Consider the following 20,748-nt stretch of genomic DNA (forward strand, 5'->3'; position numbering starts at 1 on the left):
TGAGCATTTTGGAGTACAAAAAAAAAAACATTTTTTACCACTTTGTAAAACTTTTGAATAAATCATTTTAGCTATTATTTGTATTTTTTTTTTTTTAAACTCACATCATTACAACACCTCCACATACCAGTCCCATGTCATTTAACAGTTTATTGAGTTTTTTTTAGAAATTCAACTGACATCTATTGGCCAAAAGTTGTTTAAACCCCTCAAAGTGCATGTTTATTCTTTAGCGGAGGTGTGCCAGATGTTTTGCACTGTGTTCCAGTATTCTTAGCTTATAATAAAGATGTTCCCTACCTCTTCCGATGCTCAGGCAGGTGCACTCAAAAGAAAGGCAACTTTCCACTGAAAAAACGGTTTGACTAAAATGCAATAGAAATGGGAGTTCACGGATACACAGGACCTAAATGACAAGTAATTAAAGTGAACCGTATGGGAGAAATTTACTAATACCCCGTTCTCATTGCCTAAAAAACCCGGGTATTTGGCAGGGCGAGCGGTAATTTCCCGTGTCGTGTCTCAGTGTGAACGCGTCCTTTTGAAATTCCCGGGTGTTATGCCCCGGGAATTACACACGGGTTTTTTGCAGGGTTTTTCCTGGGTAAAACACGGGTGTACTTCAGTCTGAACAGCGCAGACACGGGTTTTTCAAACATGATGGAAAAAAAGAAGCTCATTGGCGGATGTGATCAGGTGACGTGACGTCCATTTCATGCTGCGTCTGACGTCCATATGCTGCGTCGAGGAGAGCAGACATGTCGCACTGTAGGGATGAGGAAGTGCTCGAGCTGCTAGCAGTGAGAGGAGAGGAGGAGATAAAAAAGCAAGTGACCGGCACAGTGAAGGACTCCGTTGTTTACTACAACATCGCCAAAATCCTGTCTGCCCGTGGCATTGTCAAAACGCAGCAACAGGTAGTGAATAAACTCAAAGCCCTGCGGAAGCAGTATGCTAAGGTCCATGACCTAAACAGGAGGAAGAGTGGTGGTGCCCGTATGGACTGGCCATTTTATGACCAGTGTAATGTCATCTTTGGGAACTCTGCACTGGCTAATCCCATATCACTGTCCTCCTCCAGCAGTTTTGCTGGCAGTGCAGCAAGTGTCTGTGAAGAAAACGCAGTAGCAGCAGCAGCGTCACCCATTGACCTTGAGGCCACAGACAGTGAAATGGATTCCCGCTCTGTCCATGGTGAAGCCCAATGTGAAGTTCTGGATTCATCATTTAACTCCCACAATTCAGCTGTAGGCCCCACGGCATTCTCTTCACCTGTGCAGCATCCGCCATCACCTTTGCAGCGACCACCATCAACGCCTGCATCATCACTACCTGCTGAAGGAAGTCCAGCCTTTGAAGCATTGCCACAGAGTGCACGTCCAAAGTTGCGGACCAACAGTAAGTTTATAACTTTTTACACACACCATTATTACACAGTACTATATTTTTGTTTATTAAAGAAATATGTCGCAGCATGTAGCAAGAGTGCAGGAGGGAAAAGGCCTCAAGCATGCATGTGCCAACACTGCTTTTTTATTTAAGTATTTTTGAAATTTAACATCCACATGCATCTGTGCAGAGGGGATCTGATTCAGGCCTGTCAGCAACATTGCTAACACGTCTGAATGAGAAGTTAAGGTTTTACTGATATCTAGCCTTCAGCACAGATGGTTTTCCAAGTGCATGGGCACCAACAATGTCTTTTGGGTAGAAGGAGAAGTAACATTATTATAGTCTTGTATAGTAATGTGTTGTTTGTTTTTCCCATAGTTTATAATGTGCCACTGAGAAGAAAGAGGTCCACTAAGATGGAACAAGCCACAAAAGCAATGACCACCGTAATGCTTGAACACCTGAAGGAAATGGATAATTCGATGCAAGTTCATGAAGATGCTCGTCTGCAGCGATTTATGGACAATGAGCGTGACCTACAGAACACGTTCATTACTGCCATTGTTGGTATGCATGAGCGTATCAATCGAGAGAACCGAGATACGCAGATGGAGTTCCTTAATAGTCTATTTAGGGCACAAGGCCATGCACTGCCCCAGCCACCACACAATAATTTTCAGTATGGTTATCCAATGTTTAGCGCAGGCCAACCAAATTTTGTAGGCCCAACCCAGGGGAACATGGTGCCATACAGCACACCTCACCCACCACCAATGTCACACCTTTTCCCTGAGTATGCTGCTGGGACTCCTCAGCCTCAAGCAAATGACCTCCATTTCCCTGAGCGTACAGCAGGTCCACCTCAGCCTCCCCCAGTTCCACCGCACTCCTCAGAGTATGCGTCTGGGACACCACAGCCTCCAGCAAATCCTCGACATTTCCAAGAGCGTACAGCTGGTGCACCTCAGCCTCCACCAGTTCCTCCGCAGTGCCCCGAGTATGCTGCTGGGACACCTCAGCCTCCAGCAAATCACTGCCATTTCCCTGAGCGTACACCGGGTGCAACTCAGCCTCCCACAGTTCCACCACACTGCCTTGATTATGCGGCTGGTCCACATAGTCATGCGGAGAATCGAACGGCTCCAAGAAAGGAAAACCCCCGCTACCATGTGCTGTAGAGGTGTTTATTGACTTTTTGTTTATTTGTCTGCCCACCCGGCCTGTACAGAAGTTATGTAAGGCATTTGGGTATTGTCATTACAGTTTTATTATATTTTTCTATGTGCATTTTTGGTACACTTTATGCTATTTAACTAAAAAAATATATGTTGTACATATGAATAAAATATGTACAAACAAACAGAAATGTTTTTGAAGTTTATTGAAAATTAAAAACTATAGTACACTAGTGGGTTAAAGCAAATATGTTATTGGTAATGGTGTTGCGAATGTCTTCTGCACATGTGTTTGTCCCCTCATACATCTCAGAATCTGCAGAGTGATCTGATTCCTCAGGCTCCAGTACGGTCCATTCTGGTAGAAACTGTTCTTTCTTAAACTCACATATGTTGTGCAACACACAGCAGGCAGCAACTACATGAGGCATGAAGCTGGTATCAATGTCATTGCGCTTCATTAAACAACGCCAACGGCCTTTTAGACGGCCAAAGGCATTTTCTACCACCATTCGTGCAGAACTGAGGGTGTGGGTGAAATCAATTTGTTCCGGGGTAAGTTGATGGCGCTGGGTGAACCCCTTCATTAACCATCGTCGTAATGGGTATGCTGCATCCCCGATTATATGTACTGGGATCTCCACCCCATCGATGATCTTCGATTTCTGCAAAGTAAAATAAGAGTTACAATATGGAATTCTTGGAGTACAAGTATGCTATTCAGATTGCCACTTTTCTCTACCGGTGTAAAGAGAGACATTGAAAAACAACAATACATGTGGTACGTTGGTTATACATACATGCATACATAACACTAAAAATATCCCAACTGCAACATGCAAAAACATATCTTTACCTCTCTAGGGAACAACCAGCCATCCTGCTTCTCCTCAGCAATAAGGTATAGGTCCGAATTTGCTAGAACCCTTGCATCATGGGAACGGCCAGGCCAGCCAATGAAGACATCAGTGAAGCTGAAAATATAAAGTGTTAAGATTTCTGTTTAGTTACCCTAGCAATACGCAAAGTACAGTTTAATATTATCATAAAAAAATGTACTTACCAATATTTGTGGTCCACTACAGCCTGTAGAATTATGGAGTGCCAGCCTTTGCAATTAAAGTAATCCGCATGGTTTTCTGTGGGGGCAATAATAGGAATGTGTGTACCGTCTATAGCTCCAGCACACTGTGGATATCCACGATGCAGGAAACCAGCGATGATGTCGTCCAACCTTTGTCCTTGAGGTAAGGTGATGAAACGACGATAAAGTCCTTCCAGCAAAGCCTGCATCACCTCATGGACTATAGTGCATACAGTGGATCTCCCCACTCCAAACAAGCAGGCGACTGTGCGGTATTCTCCCGGTGTAGCATACCACCATAGCGCTATCGCTAGTCTCTTTCTAGGTGAGATGGGTATTCTGCAGTTTGTGGTCTGTCTGGAAAGTGCAGGGGTTAGAAGGTCCAGCACATACTGAAAGGTCCCACGTGACATGCGAAAATGCTCCATCCACTGGTCATCCTCATAACCCTCCACTGTAGACCAAAATACCTCGCCATGAGAGCAGTCTCTGGTCCACATTCGCCGGGTACTGGATGTGCTGAACCTCAATATGGAGGTAATGCTGGAGGTGATGAAAGCTCTTCTCCTTCGCACATAATGAAGGCGAGCACTGTCTCTCTCAGCAAGAAATTGCGCTCTCCTCCTCTTCAAAGTGCATTGTGCAAGGTAGCACAATGTAAGCAGCTGCAGCAAGCTCTCATTTGCTGCATGAAACAGCAAAATGGTGCAAAACAAAAGCATCTCATCAGCCATGATTCCAGCAATGCAGTGTGCTTGGAAAAAACAGGCCACTTTATATGACATCATCCTCAGCCAGCCAATAACAGCTGCTTTCTAAAACAGCCAATCACAGCTACTTTTTCAACAGCCAATCAAAGCTGCTTTTATATTCACACACTTGTTGGCAGGGCAGACCAGGGGAAGCAGTGTAAACGCGTCATACACGGGAATTTCCCGGGTTTAAGGTGCTGTATGAACGGGGTAGAAAAGTATCCATTCTCTGTGCCCCGCCAAAAACCCGGCAAGAAAAACCCGGGATTTTGCAGGGGCGGCAATGAGAACATGGTATAAGATAAGAGTTCTATTTCACATGGGATGTTACTATCTATTATATCCTAGAAGGTGCTAAATAAATAGGAAGTAGATTCTGAGTGGTTGCCCATAGCAACATCCCATGTAAAATAGAACTGTCATCTATAGCCTCTCTCTGGAAGAGGGTATTTATACTTGTACAGTTGGTAACTTGTGTCTAACAGTCCTGTCTCAAGATCTATGTAATGTCGCTGTATGGTATGTTCCACTCACTATATATAGTGCTACAGAACCATGCTGCACTATAAATAAAACTATACTTTTACTATAAATAAAAGATAATAAAAAGATAATAAAATACGGAAAAATATTTTTTGAAATGTTTATTTGTAGAATGAGATAACGATTCATTATTATACAATTAACCTAACTAATGAGGTAAAGGAAAACTGCAACAAATACTAAATTGATGTTTAACACCTGGATTTCTAATTGTTAGCAATAATCAATGGGGCATCTCACAATAAACTCAGGCAAGAATAAATCCCCCCCCCCCCCCCCCCACACCCCCCATCCCAATTAATTAAATAAATAAAGTTAAAAAAAATATTGTAGCTGTTTACTTATCCCATTTCCAATGGAGCTCATGCCTTGCACATAACTATGCAAGCTTAACCCTCCCTCTGACGTGTATGCTGTAATCTACCTTACCACAAGCATATATATTAGATTTAAATCTAAACAGAAAGCAAATGAAATGAAATAATTAGTGCATGCAAGGAAAAAAATATCAAATTGACATTAAACGCGGTGTTTTAATACAGATTTTTCTATTTTTTTCTGTCTTATGAGTCATATATCACCACAACACCCTTTAAAGGTTTCTGATAATATGTTCTCAAGGGATCACAAGACTTTGCTGTGTGATGTTATTCTACCCTCAAGTGGTAAAGGATGAGAATGTTGGAAGTGTTTTTCATTCTGCAGTGTACTTTATGGTTGTTAACCCACGGGCCCTTCAGAATTATTTTTCCTTCTGTCTTGCGCACGATTCAATAGTTAAATTTAGCAAAGCCGATTCTGTGTCTTTTACAGCTGTCTCTGTAGGGATGAGCTTTTTCATTTGCATTTGGCAAGAAATGTAATTGTGCTCTCTGTCACGCATCCTGCGGTGTTTATATGAAATCAGTGACAGAAAATAAAGTTCATTTAAAACCGTAATTCTCTGAGAATATTGATTTACAGTGACTCTTGTTCTTCCATAAATTGAAACTTGCTCTATAACTGTAAAATGTCCCAACATCCGTACATATTCTTGGGTGATCATTTTACAGATGCTCAAGAATTTATTACTTGCCCAAGGATAAAATTAGAACTATAAATCATAAAATGTAACTGTACTACACTAACACAGTATTTTCAAAAGAGGAAAGAAAATTATGAAATTATTAATGTTAGCATTCAGGGCACGCAATGAGGATCAGAGAAGTCAGTGTAATACAGTAAATACAGTATATATCATATACATCTACACAACATTAGTACCTATAGTATACACCAATGACACAGATGAAGCCGCGCTCATCTAACTTGCCTATGGCGTTTGGCCCGTCAACTCACCACAGCTTGGGGGTTGGTCAGGGCCGGTGCAAAGCACCGGAGCGCCCAAGGCGAGTCGGGGTGGGGGCGCCCCGGTGCCGGGGGGGTGGGCGCGGGGGGTACCTGTTGCGCCGTCTGGGGAGCGGGCAGGGGGGTCCATGCTGGCGTCTGACAGGAGCCTGCAGTGGTGTCCTTGCCGCACGGGTACCTGCGGCGCTGTGTATAAAGCTGGCGGCAGTGGGGGGTCCCTGCAGTGAATAAGAAATAACTAGCGCTATGCGTCGGCGTGGGAAGCGCTTCTGTTTTGAAAACACTGGCCGCACGCTGATTGGCTGAATCTCAGCCAATCAGCGTGCGGCCAGTGTTTTCAAACCCGGCAGTGCTTCCCGCGCTGCCGCATAGCCCGGCGGATAGCGCTAGTTATTTCTCATTCATTGCAGGGTCCCCCCACCGCCGCCAGCTTTATACACAGCGCCGCAGGTATCCGCATGGCAAGGACACCACTGCAGACCTGTCAGAAGCCGGCATGGACCCCCCTGCCCGCTCCCCAGACGGCGCAGCAGGTACCCCCTTTGCACGGGGGGCGAGGGGCAAACTGCCACCCTCCATGCCTAGACCTGCCTAGTGGTGGCGCCGGCCCTGGGGTTGGTGTATGGCATTACAGGATGAGTGCAATACCAGCGATCATCCACCACATGTCCCTTTTTAAAATCACCACTGCGCATGCGTCAGATGCTATAGCAAAATAATCCGGTATGCATGTGTGTGCAGTGTCCGTTGAAATGCACTATAGCGCAATAACTACTTTACTGTACAATACTGTACTGTTCAGTATGTTAGATAGACACTTTTTTTCCAAAAATACTATTGCATAGATGTGCATTTCATTACGCTATTTATAACCAGCTATGGGGATAAGTGAGCGAGTATACAGTACTTTCGCCAGCAATGGGGCACGCGTGTATGCGGGATGATCGTGTGTTCCATTCTTGGCAAAAGGTGCGCTGAGACGGGTCACCGCAGCACAAAAGCAGCAAAGACAACTGCGGATCCATACTGTAGGCTCCACTTGTGTAAGGGCACTGCTGTCTGTGCTTATCATTATGCTTCACTGGTTAAACAAAGATTTATGCTACAGTAGGAAAATGAAAGAGTACGAGCAGGCCAGACTCGAGTGCCGAGGGGATAACAAAATGACCTGAGCCCTGATTGGCTGTAGGCATTCCATGGAAACACTTCGAGCCAATCATAGCTGTGTACCCCTTTTATAACCAGCAAGAATAGGGCAACATCCAACAAGCTCCAAATGTCTACCTCTCACATCACTCTTATTCAGAAATCATCAAACAGCAGCACCCTTCAGTAATCACTACACAGACACCCACCTTTTCAATAATCACCTCACAGCACTCTCTTATACTAACTTCTCTTCAATAAACACCAGACAGCACACATCCCTAAGCACCAGCAAATTTACATTATTAGCTGCCTTTCTGTCCCGGGATACTTTACACCTTTCATTGCTCCTGGCCTCCTTCCGTCAGCCTTTCGCCATTCCTAGTAATGTCACAAAGGGCCTTATTCTGGTTGGTGCGTATATTTCCGAATACTTTCGGATGGCGTTTTTTAGCCGTCTGCGCATGCGTGGGGAACGCTATGCGCATGTGCCACGCATGGTCTCCGTACTTAGTTCTCACTAATACCGTACAGAAATGTGCACCGCAATCACTCGGGAAATATGGGCGTATTATGGGCATCATTCGGAACTACACAGGGGCGTAGTTTCAAAGTGGGCTAAACTGGGCGTAAACATGGGCGGACACGAGGGAGTGCACTCATTCTGGTAGGCGTGCATTCGGACAGCACACCGAATGCACGCGAACAAAAAGGCTAGAAATATGCGGTGTTCATAAGCAAGTATTGCTTTGCGGACACCACTCGTTCATGCGCTAGGCAATCGGAACGCCTAATCAGTACAACCAATGTCAGCTGAACACAATACAATCCACTCCTTTACTCATTACTCATTAATTACACGCTTCTCATTGCTTCAATTGGAACCATTGCAGCTTAAATGGACCATTACTAAACACACACATATATGCTGCAGTTTTCACACACAATTACACTGCAAAAAATGGGCAGAACTTACTATCAATAATAGAAATAGACATGTCACTTCTACATGTAACAATTAAACCACACATTTGGGGATACAAATATACATTTATTACAATAAATTCAAAAATAAAATGGAAACCGTAACAAAATAAAAGGTACCATGCCAGGAATGTACAAAAATAATATATAATAAATAAATGATTTTGTGACATACAGAACCACAGCAGAATCATTAGGAAAACATCAGGTGGCTTCACAACAAAAGTATAGCACCAACACTTCAAGTACAGCAGACAGTAATGGTAGCCGAAAGAGGCCAACAGGGGAACCAAACAACACATTCGAAATGAGGGCAAATGTGGGTACCCTCTGCACGGGATTGGACACAGAAAGCTGACACACACAGCTCAATGAAAGATTTTGGAAGACATAAGGGTGGAGATTAATGCGGACACAAGTTCATTTGCGGGCACGTTTGGCCCTGGTAGGCTCCTTGCCACGTGCAGCAGCTCTTCGGCCACGGCCACGTTCGGATGGTGGCCCAGGTGGAGCAGATGCTGGTGAGGGGGGGATGGTGTTCCCCCTCTGCCAGCAGGGAGTGCTGCTGGTGGGAATGCACCAGAAACGGATGACATTAGGACCCTATTGCTGGAAACTAGCTCCACCATAAGCTCATTATGGTGGAGGAGGAGGTCATTTTGCCGCAGGGCTTGATCTGCCAACACCTGCAGGCTTGCAGCCATGGCCTGATGGGCCTCAGCCATAGCCTGCAGGCTCCCAGCTATTGTTGGGCGCTGACCAAACCCTGCATGACCTCCTCGGTCCTACGCATCCGCTCTGATGCCAAGTCTCCCTGCTGGTTAATGTGGCCAAGCACCTGCCCCCACCTGTCGTATTCGGGGTTCGCCGGTGGCTGATGCTGCTGCACGTGCCTGGCACTGGTGGCAGGTGGCACAGACTCCTCCACCTCCTCAAGAGATTCTTCACCAAGCGGTGGGGATGCTGGTGAAAGAGAAAATTACAATTACAACACATTCCAAGAAAATTATTACCAACTACTTATGCCATGGCAAATAATTACCTTCAACAAAAGCAGCAAAGACTTCCGCTGGGGACTCGCTATCCATGGTGCTCACCCCCCGGACCTCCTCGACTGCAATGCAGCACTCTGCCATCTCCTCCAGGGGGGTGAGCTTCAGCCGGCCTGGCATGGGGCCAGCCCCAGAGGTGTGGCTGTGTTCCCACCGCTTGGTCAATTTCTTCTTGAGGTTGGTTTTGAAGTCGTGCCACCTGCAATCAAAGTTTACATATTACTACATGTCACTTCTCATGTTTGCTGTAGCAACCATTGCAATCTGCAACAGATTACAACATGTGCTTCATTACACACAACTTACCATCATTGAAAATATAAAAACAACCCTTAGAGGATACATTCACACTCACCCTACAATAACTATCGATTACATGACATGGCAAACATGTCTGTGGCTCCAAGCAACGTGACCGGCCATTTCCCAACTCCATCTAACATCTATTTTAAACACTACTGGTCTTCTATACATGAACTTGCCTCTTCTTAACGTGCTCCGCCTCACGAACTTGTGGAGCCACCGCATTAATCTCCGCAGTTATGTCCTCCCAAATCTTCCATCTCCTTGTGTGTGTCAACCTGTCCTGTGGACACTCGATCCAATCCCGTGCGCGGGGTACCAGGATGGCAAGCTCCTACGCTTCGAATGCCATGTTTCTGCTGCTTGGTTCCTCCGTTGGCCTATTTCGGCCATGCCCACAGCCACGGCCACCTGTCGCTGTACTTGAAGTGCTGGCCAGGCTACTCTGTTGGGAAGCCACCTGTTGTGTTCCCAATGATTCTGCTGAGGCAGAAGATGGGCCAGCTGCTGCTTGGGCTGATGTGGATGGCCCAGCAGCCTGCTCATCTGCCCCTGGCTGGTCTGTGCTGAGGGGCACATAGGCGGTGATGGAGTCCTGGCACTCCTGGTCAGATTGTGAGCCAGCCATGTTTGCAACAACATTGCAGTTTTCTAGCACACCTGTAATTGGCGTACATCAGCGACACCCTGCGTTCCGTGCGGCAGCGTTCCGTACGGCAACGTAGACTGTGGGGCGCATAGGCCACGCCCCTACCAGCGGAAAAAAAAAAACCTGGCAAACTTAGTAAGTCTGATTTAGTAGCTAATTGCAGATTTGTACACCAATGACCAACTAAAACTGTGGTCAGACATGAAATGTATATGTGAATGTACATTTGTTCTGTGCACTTGTTTGGTATGTACTACAAATGACACTAACCATTCCATATGTAAATCCAGTCCACCACTCAGGCAACAGTAATCAGTGCTTGCATCCAAATCACATGTGAAAGGTGTCCAAATACTGGCTTGATGCTAGGTACATTTTATTCCACATCTCTAGTGTGGGCCGGTAGAAGGTAAGTGTACACATGGCACCATGGCCTAATATTGGGAAAAGGTCTTGCACTATTTGCTATGTTTCTGCTGTATAGCTTTCACTATAATAAAGCTGTTTAGTACCTTGTAGAGTTAGGTGTAACTGGCCAGTGATGCAGACTATTTCACCTGTTGTTTTCACCCATGTTTGGTGAATGTAATAGATTATATATAATGGGTTGCAAACTTCTTTCACCCTGTCTGTTTAGGAGATACTAAGTAATGGCATGGTCTGCTCAACTATGCAAAGGTACAGCAAGTGTGGTTTGGCGATGCAATGGGTTAGCCGTCTGTTGTGGCGCATACACGCTGTTAATGACAAAATGAACAATAAAGTTAATACCAAATATCACTCTGAACAACCAATTACAGGACATGATTGCTTGAATTGTGCCATTGCTAAGATGGCGGCCTATGGTAGAGCAGCACCCTTCTCTGTCGCGGAGCTGAGGGCACTGGTCTCCATTATGGAGACCAGGCTGGGGCGTGCGGGGCCCTTCATAACTAACTGCCAGAAGCGCCAGGCGTATGCCGCTGCCCGCAGGCGCATATTCGCGCGCACCCAGGTGCGCAGGACCATCGCCCAGCTGGAGCAGCGATGGTCTGATCTGAGGCGCCGGCAGCCCGAAAAGCTCCAGCAAATAAGGGCCAGCATTGCACGATGTAAGTGTTTACACATTAAATGGCCAATTGTACATTAATGCTTCCATGACCTTTTTTTTGGCAATAAGGTAACCTGGTTGATCATGAGTTAAACATGGCATACACTATCTGTGTGGTACTTCATGTTTGACATGCTGTAATGTGGGTCTAATATGTCATTCTTTTTGCTGCATGATGAATGAACAAATCATGTGCCTTATTTAACACTCTGCATTTTGATTTTCCTTACAGCACGTGATCGTGCAAGGCAGGCCCGTGAGCAGGGCCAGGAGGAGGAGGCCACTGAAGAAGTGGCCGAGGAGGAGGCCGCTGAAGAAGTGGCCGAGGAGGAGGCCGCTGAAGAAGTGGCCGAGGAGGAGGCCGCTGAAGAAGTGGGCGGAGTGGACAGGAGGAGGTGGCCTTGGAGGTCTTGGACGAGGAGGAGGCATGTGAGGTGGTGGAGGAAGAAGGAATTGGTAGGTAAACATAAGGCATCATTAATAATTGGTGGTACTACTATTTGTTAGGTACCACTGGTGAATCTAGTGTGTTTTACTCTATTATTAATTAATAAACAAAAGTGGGTTACAACAGACACACTTAGGGTATATAGGCCCAAGCAAAAAACGTGGAATCTGGAGGCTCACGTAGGTGATGAGTGTTTATTTATGGAGGGCCTTTCTATACTAGCAGAAATAAAACATCAATGGAGTATGGTCAGGCGTGATTTATAATGGAGTCACAAGTGGGCAGTTTCCCTGGGCCACCCTCTAGCCAGTTGGCCCGTGTTGTTGCCATGTATTTTGCAAAGCTATTTTGTAGGATGGATTGACTTTAGAAATTGTTTGGTGTAAGGAAGCGGATTAGTGCAGCAGTTTCACCTATCTGGCAATGTGACAATGATGCAGGAAGTAAGGGGTAGAGGGACTAGGCTAGCCTTTAAATGTGGTATCCATCCATCCATCCATCCATCCATGTATCTATCCATCCATCTATGTATCCATCTATGTATCTATCTATCTATTATGCAGTTTAGCTATTAAGCAGTGACATGCAGGTATATATGTATGGCAAAATGTGGCATGTTGTATTGGATGTAGCTTTCTAGTAGATTGGTAAGTGTTAAGGCAGGAGATTTTTATCAGTCCCATATTCAGTAGTGTAAGCCAGTGTGTGTGTGTGTGTGGCCCCATTTTTATTTTTACCATTACAAACAGTATTGCCTATGTAATTGTTTGTATGTATGATTTATCATGCTGTAGGTACTTAGGATTGACTGTACAAGGTCAACCTGAATAGCATAATTAATGTTGTTCCCCCTTTAACATGCCCACAGATCCCCAGAGGCAAGAAGGCGAGGGCTTAAGAGGGGCCCTACTCAGGCTGCGGCAGCACCTTCTGGTCATGGCCGCAGAGGTGGAGACTGTATGTGACCTGCTGCTATAAATTTTTTTAAAGTTTTATATTTTGTTATGTAATAATAAATATTTGTGTTGAAAGTTCGAAGTGGTCTGTGTGTTATTGTTTTATTTTACAGTATAAGTATAACTATAAGTATATAACTATAAATAATGGTGTTTAGTTATGTAAGGTGCAAAATGTATATACATATGCATAGATAACACATGGGCGTAAAGGGACAAGATAAAATGTTGTGAACTTAGCATGATGAAAGGGTTAATCTAAAGTGGTATTAAAGTGTTTAATTATCAATTAGATAAATAATAGATGACCATTAAAAACAATCAGCATAGCCAAGGAGACAGAGTGCGATTTTCTGATCTCCCAAGCATGGTGATAGTCCCAACAGATCAGCTATATATACCCCTGGCCCCACCTTTCTGTAAAACAATTTGTGGTAGGAAAATACAAAACCTAAAAGAGGAAGACGATGGCCACATTTGTATTCCACCATTTGTTCCTATGACAGCAAGTTGTCGGAATCCTACGTAAAAGTGATGTAAACAGAAAGAAGATGACCATCATATGCATCCAAATCCAATCCAAAAACACTTGAGGGTGTTTTTGTTTTACCAAAATCACAACACAATGATGACTAAAAATGAAAATACAGAGTCTGTACGCATATTTCATTATTTATCATTTATTTCTTTACATTTCGTTAATAATTGCAATTGTTAATGTGCTTTATTGTGTATGTTATTGTGTATATTCATGTACACGTATAACTAATAGTCCTTCAATTTAATTATATAACATCAATGCATACTCTTCCCGAGAGGAGACAGAACACACCATACATTCTAACTGGTGGCAACAACCATACCATTTATTCCCAAGAACTTCTCTCTTTACTGTCCTGCGTGTGAAATGTGCTAGTACATTAATATCATCTACCCTGTGAATAGCTACATTGAGTTCTCAAAAGGGCTGTATGGGATATTAAGAGACGTTGTTCCCATTTGCCAAGTACCCCCTGCTGTGTATGTGCCACCAAATCAATAGGCTGATGTTATTGAAGGAGAGTATGTATTGTAAACACTGCTCCCAATCTGTATTCTAAAGCATATTTGAAAGTTGGGGGTCAATAATTCTGGGGTTGGCAACCACACCGGTTTAAGCTTATTAAATCGCTTTGTGTGTAACTTTTTCATGTTTTGTTTTAGAGAGATTCGTCAATGGCTTTGAGAAAGTAATGTATTATTGCACAAACTTGCTGTAATATCTTGGGCAGTGGTTCTCAACCTCAGTCCTCAAGTACCCCCAACAGTTTGTGTTTTCCAGGTCACTCAGCAGGGGCACAGGTGCACTCATTGCTTACAAACACATTTTAAAAGATCCACAGGTGAAACCAATTATTTTGCTTGCAATTCTGTGTGGAGACCTGGAAAATGTGAACTGTTGGGGGTACTTGAGGACTGAGGTTGAGAACCACCGATCTGGAGGACCCTAGGAAAGTTCTTACATGCTTCTGGGTTTCGGGTCTCTACATTTGCAGATTCTCACCACTAATACCCTATTTTATGCTTCTGATACTGTACCTCAACCAACCCCGTACGACATTTTTCAGTTCCTGTATGTTGAATGTAACGCAAAACATCACTGGCATGTCAAGTGTTGCCTCCAACTGTTTATTTTTCAGCAAAAACCTTTTCTGACTTTTTCAAACTTAGACACATATGACGTACATGTGACCAACCTAGGGAAGCAAAGAGACTGGTACTACAGGGTGTGCCAGGAGCACCATATGCTATTGTCAATATACTATTCTTTATGCACTGTCTTTTTATGTGATCTATATTTCAGTAATATCTTGGGGGTGTACAGGACATAACTGCTAATGTCTTATTCAGTATCTGCCATAATGCAGCTTGTGTAGTTGCTGTATCACAGTGAGCAAGGTGGTGACATTTGACTGAGCATTGTTAAACAATCATGTAAAGCAGGTTAGAGATTGCAGTCAGATAATAATAAATGTATTATCTGACTGTAATTTAGAAGGCACGGTTAGTAAAATGGCAAGATAAAAATGGACTGCAGAAAATTGTGATATCATTATTTAGAGAAGAATGACTTGCCACCTGGCCAATCTGTATAGGGGGGGGGGGGGGTGTCAGTGGTGGTAGTGGGGTAAAATGTACAGAATTTGGGAGGAGAACAGAGAGTGAATGTCCAAGAACTATGCTGCAAGAGACTTCTGGGGCCAGGACTGTAGTAGAAAGGCAAGAAGAGATAAGCCACAGGACTATTTCTGCTGATTTAGAGCTGAATGACATTACACTGTATCTCTACCTGCCACAAGGCCGTCTATGTCTAAGCAATTCTCACTAGGGACCATGGACCAATGGGAATATGCTTTGCTAATGGCCATGCAGATGTTGTGACCCCACTAATGTAGATGACATAGTTGGAGGTGAGTACACGGTGGCACCACTTCCTGTCTAAGAAGAAACTGGTCAGTGCCACTAGCGATCTAGGCTGGTTATAAATAAGCCAGTTCATTGACAAATGATCAGAAGACCAATTAGCCAGCAGGTAGAGGAATGAGCAAGGTGTGTAATGGATAATCAAATATATACATTGGAAAACAATAGCAAAATTATATTTTTCTCAGTAATGTGGTCTCTTAAAAAGAGCTCTACATCAGCAGTACACATCAAAAAGCCACAGGCACATAACTAAGCAAATGTTACTCATATATCATATACAGAAGTCAGAGGATTAGCATTAACTTTGGACCTTCTAGTGCATGCATGTCCAAACTATGGCCCTCCAGCTGTTGTAAAACTACAAGTCCCATCATGCCTTGCCACAGTTTTTCTATAAGGGAATGCTAAAACTATAGTAAGGCATGCTGGAATGTGTATTTTCACAACAGTTGGAGGGCCACAGTTTGGACATGCCTGTTATCGTGCAACAGTGAAGAGGCTGCACAATAATGTTAATAATAACACAATATCAGATCACCACCACGATCATTGGTTGCAATGGTCACGGGGTACAGTAATCTGCTTGACCCTCAGATAACTCAGACTGGTCATCAGATCTCTTCTGCTGGTGCCAGGAAATATGCACCAATTATAAAGAGCCTGGTCTTGGCACACCTACAAAATGGGGACAACATGACCATATTGTATAAATGACTCATTCTGCATCTACATGGGTCCTGCACATGCTCAGCTCCCCCTATTTACTGGTATGAAAGAGAATAACTAATGTTAATGACAAATACTCTATGTGTAATACAGTATGTGTACATTATATAAATAACATACAGAAATAAATAATATAGATATGCCCTGTGTCACTGATGTAAGACTCATATTAGTCATCATAGTGATGAGTAAGGAACCAAAAATTAATTATACTTATGATACATCCATTTATTCTGAATACTTAATGGAAGCCCTTATAATGGGTTTAGGTCCCCTTCCTCCAGGTATATAGCCTTGCTCCTCCCCTCTCCTCTCTGTCTTTTGAATGTCTCCACCCCATAAAAAACAACAAGACAGGGAGGGAGATCATCGGCTGCCATGAAGCATTCTGCAGCAATGGAATTTTCGTTAGTATAATTCTTCCTCCTACTTTATGGCAGCCCTTACTTTCTATTGGATATGCTAAAGCCTGACTCAGGTCGCAGCTTCCAAAGTGGTCATTTGTCACATCCAATGCATAATGCTTAGTGAAGGTATGCACTGAAACCCAGGTTGCTGCTGTACAGATTTCTTTGACTGACACCTGTGCTCCCTAGGCCATGAGACAAACATAGCTTTAGCTGAGTGTGCTTTGACATTTTACGACTATAACATTTTATATGTGAATATGATTACTTCCTTAACCCATCTGGAAATGGTTTGATTCCTAGGAATATAACCATTTCTGACCTCTACTGGAATTAGGAACAGAGTTTTGGATTTCCTAAAACTCTTCACTCTATTCGGGTAAATAGAATTGGCTCTAACAACATCCAATGTATTACAGAAGAAGGATAGTAAAGCGCTCACCTATTGTATATTGGTAGTATAGGAGATGCAAAGTCAGGAAGTAAAGAAAAGTAATTTATTGTAATACAATATATCTCTACAATGAGTGGGGGTGAAAATGCAATAAAAATACAGTTTAATATAAATGGGGTGTGGGTGCCTCGGGCACAAATGTTCACTCTATATTAGAGTGGGTGGTGATAATTCAATAGCAATGACAATGAACCCGGGTAGGGAATGAGGGTGTCAACAGACCCCCTTTTACCATAAACCTCCTGCAGTTTATGTCTCAGAGTTAAATGTAATGATGGGAGGTGTGATGGGCCCCTAGGGGAATGAGGGAATCAGCGGACCCCTTTATAACCATAAACCTCCTGGGTTTATGTCCCATGCACTGAGGATAGTGGGTGCAGGCCTCCGTGGGATGGAGGTGCAGCAAGAGTTAATGTTGGTTGGTGAGGGGGTGTGATGGCAGTGAGCGGCGTCCCGCTCACTTACCACTTACCCAGTCAGCCGGCGTTAGAAGTGCGTGACGGAGCTGTTAGTGCTGTTCCGTGTATATTGTCCCTCGTTGGTATGGGTACCAGCCCGGTGGTGCTGGATCAGCAGATGGTGCGGTTGCGGAGGGACGTGCTGTCCGCCGCTGACAGCCGCTGTCCGTCTGCCCGGCTTCACGGACTGTGCGGCTGGCGCGTCACTTCCGGGTGGCGGTGATTGGCTGTGCACCGCTGGATGAAGTTTGATTTTATGTATCCCTTAAGTATTTTTCTTCCCTTTTTATATGTATTATACGGATATTGCTTTTACTGTACTGGTATTTATGTACTACACAATTTCGTCTGCAGTGAGAGTTTTTCTCCCGCTGTTGATGACAATAAAATTGACTTGACTTGACTTGACTTGACTCTTCTCTCTTATTAATTGGTTCATGTCCAGAAACATTTTAAGGTAAGGCTCCTGTGCCAATAATGCATGTAACGCTCCAATTCTTCTAGAAGATGTATTTGCAGTAAGAAACATAATTTTCCACGCAAGAAATTTCAGTAAGAAATGGAGGTAACATAAGTGCACTTAAAACCAATTTTAGATCCCATTGGGGAATGAATGACTTACCTCTCAGTCTCTTTACAGCTTGACAGAATCTTTTAATCAATTATGCTCTGACATCTTTCTGTCCAATAACACACCAAGGGTTGCTATAAAGATGTGCTTCTTAGACATAAGTGATTGTCTTTCCACCAGGACAGTGACTTCTTTGTGGGCATCCTTATCCAATGACCCAAGGAGGTAAGGAGCCGGGAGTAATTCAATAAGTCCAATTGAAGTTCCTGCATCCTCCATCTCACCCAGGGAACAAAACCTATTGCCGAAGATATGAAGCCCAATAGACTCAAGGCCAACCGAACCTTTTCTCTGCTTTGAATAAAGCTGGCCAATTCTATAATTCTGTTGCATCTTTTTACTGAAAGTGTGATCATAAACTTTGTAGTATTTATCAGCAGATTTAGAAACTGAATCCTTTGGGATGGCTTTAACTGACTCGTTTTCAAGTTTACCAGCCACCCATGGCTTTGGAGAAAGTTAAGTGTGAATTCTGCTGCTTCTGATACTGACTGCTCTAAATGACCTGTGATAAGAAGGTAGTCTAGGTAAGCCCATCGTAAAGCCCTGCTACCTGAGGCAGGCTATTAAAGTCACAAGAACTTTTGTAAAGACTCTTGGAGAAGAGATTAACATGAATAGGAGGCAAGGGAACTGGAAATGCATTCCTTTCCTACAAAATCTCAGATATTTTCTGTCGCTTTGTAGACTGGAATATGGAAAAGCATCTTGTAGGTCTATTAAAACCCCAAAAGTCTCCTCTCTTTAGACCTACAGTATTAGGATGGTCTTTAAGGTTTCCCTACGCCACAGAAAAAATAATGTAATATGAGGATGCACTGTTACTCCTATTAGATACATTTAAATTAAGATATAACTTTTATTAAGGTCTGGATAAAATTGGTGAAATATTTAAAACATAGTTGATAGATGTGAAAAGAAATGAAAATAAGTGAATTAAAACAAAAGGGGCGGTGTATTTATATAATAACTTGTGCATTTTGGCGGCGCCCGATTTCAGCATCGTTCGATAAACGTATTGCATCGCATTGCATGCCATGTACCCGATGAAATGCGATGCAACGCGATTTTGACCCCCTATACGATGAAAAATCTTATAAGCACCCTAAAGGGTGCTTTTGAGCACCCTAATGGGTGCTTACAATGTTAAATGTACCCCCACGCCACCCCCCACTATAAACGTTAACCCGAAGCGTGGCGAGCGCAGCGAGCCCACGAGGGGCGGCGGTACGCGTCCTACGACCTTTTCATACCCCCACTATCCACGTCGGTGTGGAGTTGAGAATAGAATAGTGTGGCGAGCGCAGCGAGCCACCGAGCCCAAAGCGTGGCGAGCGCAGCGAGCCCCGCGAGGGGACGCGGATACCTTCACAGGTAAACGCGTCCCTTCGCGGGCTTCACAGGTATCCGCGTCCCCTCGCCACGCTTCGGGCTCGGTGGCTCGCTGCGCTTGCCACACTAATCTATTCTCAACTGCACGCCGACGTGGATAGTGGGGGTATGAAAAGGTCGTAGGACGCGTACCGCCGCCCCTCGCGGGCTCGCTGCGCTCGCCACGCTTCGGGTTCACGTTTATAGTGGGGGGGTGGCGTGGGGGTGCATTTAACATTGTAAGCACCCATTAGGGTGCTTAACATTGTATAAGCACCCATAAGGGTGCTTATACAATGTTTAATCGCATCGCATCGTATGGCATTGTATGCCATGTACAATGGCATACAATTTGAAAATTGTATGCCATCGTACACTAACCAACGAAATCGCGTCGCATCGCATACCATCGCATGCGTAATGGTATGCGATGCGATGGGCGCCGCCAAAATACACAAGTACCAAAGGGGCCACTGTCTAATACAATCCTGTATTCGCAGGGGTAATATGTCCCTGTGTGTTCAGTTATGGTCCTTATGCTTATAGTTTTTGAGCGTGAGGCTTTATTTTATATTTTTTAGTCAGTATATATTGTTCTTTATAAAAATCTCACAATTCTACTATTTTTGCAGAGTGGATTGATACATTTAGCAATTTGGATCCATATTTGTGTTTCACTTGTAACAGTATTATTGCACATAATATGTATCTAATTCACTTCTGTCTCTCAGCTATTAATATGTGTCATACCCCTTTCACACTGCAGGTCTTAACCGGTATATTGCAGATTTTTTAGCCTTTTAAAAAGGTTAGAGCTGCAGTGTGAAAGCACCAGTCTGCATTTACCGGTTACAAATAACCAGTATTTGCAAAGGGGTAAAAAGCAAAGTCCTACAAGGTTCAGAGCCGTTTTTTATGCAGTGTGAACAGCTCTGAACCGGAATATAGGACTCATTACATGTGCGCATATGTAATGAGCGCAGTGCATTTGTAATGAGCCGCTCATTACATATGCACATATGTAATGAGCGGCTCATTCATGTGCACTGAGCTCATTACATATGTGCATATGTAATGAAAGGCTCATATGCACTATGCTGTCTTATAGCTACTGTCTGTCCTGCTTTCACACTGCAAACCTGCTTGAGACCCGGTATTTATGTGAGGTGTGAAAGGGGTTTAAAACGGTAATATACCGTTTAAAATACCGTTTCAAAATACCGGGTCTCAAACATTTAGGCAATGTGAAAGCAGCATTAGAGTTTTGTAATTTTTAAATATTGGGATTTGCGGGGCTGTGTATCATCTCCTATA

At 43.9% G+C, this 20,748-nt stretch overlaps 1 protein-coding gene across 1 annotated transcript; it reads left to right on the forward strand.

The window, feature by feature from the left end:
• Nucleotides 1–905: 905 nt before the first annotated feature.
• Nucleotides 906–2,583, forward strand: LOC146062887 (uncharacterized). Its single transcript, XM_083174893.1, has 3 exons — nt 906–1,398; nt 1,771–2,340; nt 2,513–2,583. The coding sequence occupies exons 1-3, from the start codon at nt 999–1,001 to the stop codon at nt 2,581–2,583; spliced, it is 1,041 nt and encodes a 346-aa protein (XP_083031019.1). The 5' UTR covers nt 906–998.
• The last annotated feature ends 18,165 nt before the right edge of the window (nt 2,584–20,748 follow it).

This window comes from Crinia signifera, chromosome 3, assembly GCF_055691185.1.
Source record: "Crinia signifera chromosome 3, ASM5569118v1, whole genome shotgun sequence".
NCBI lineage: Eukaryota > Metazoa > Chordata > Amphibia > Anura > Myobatrachidae > Crinia > Crinia signifera.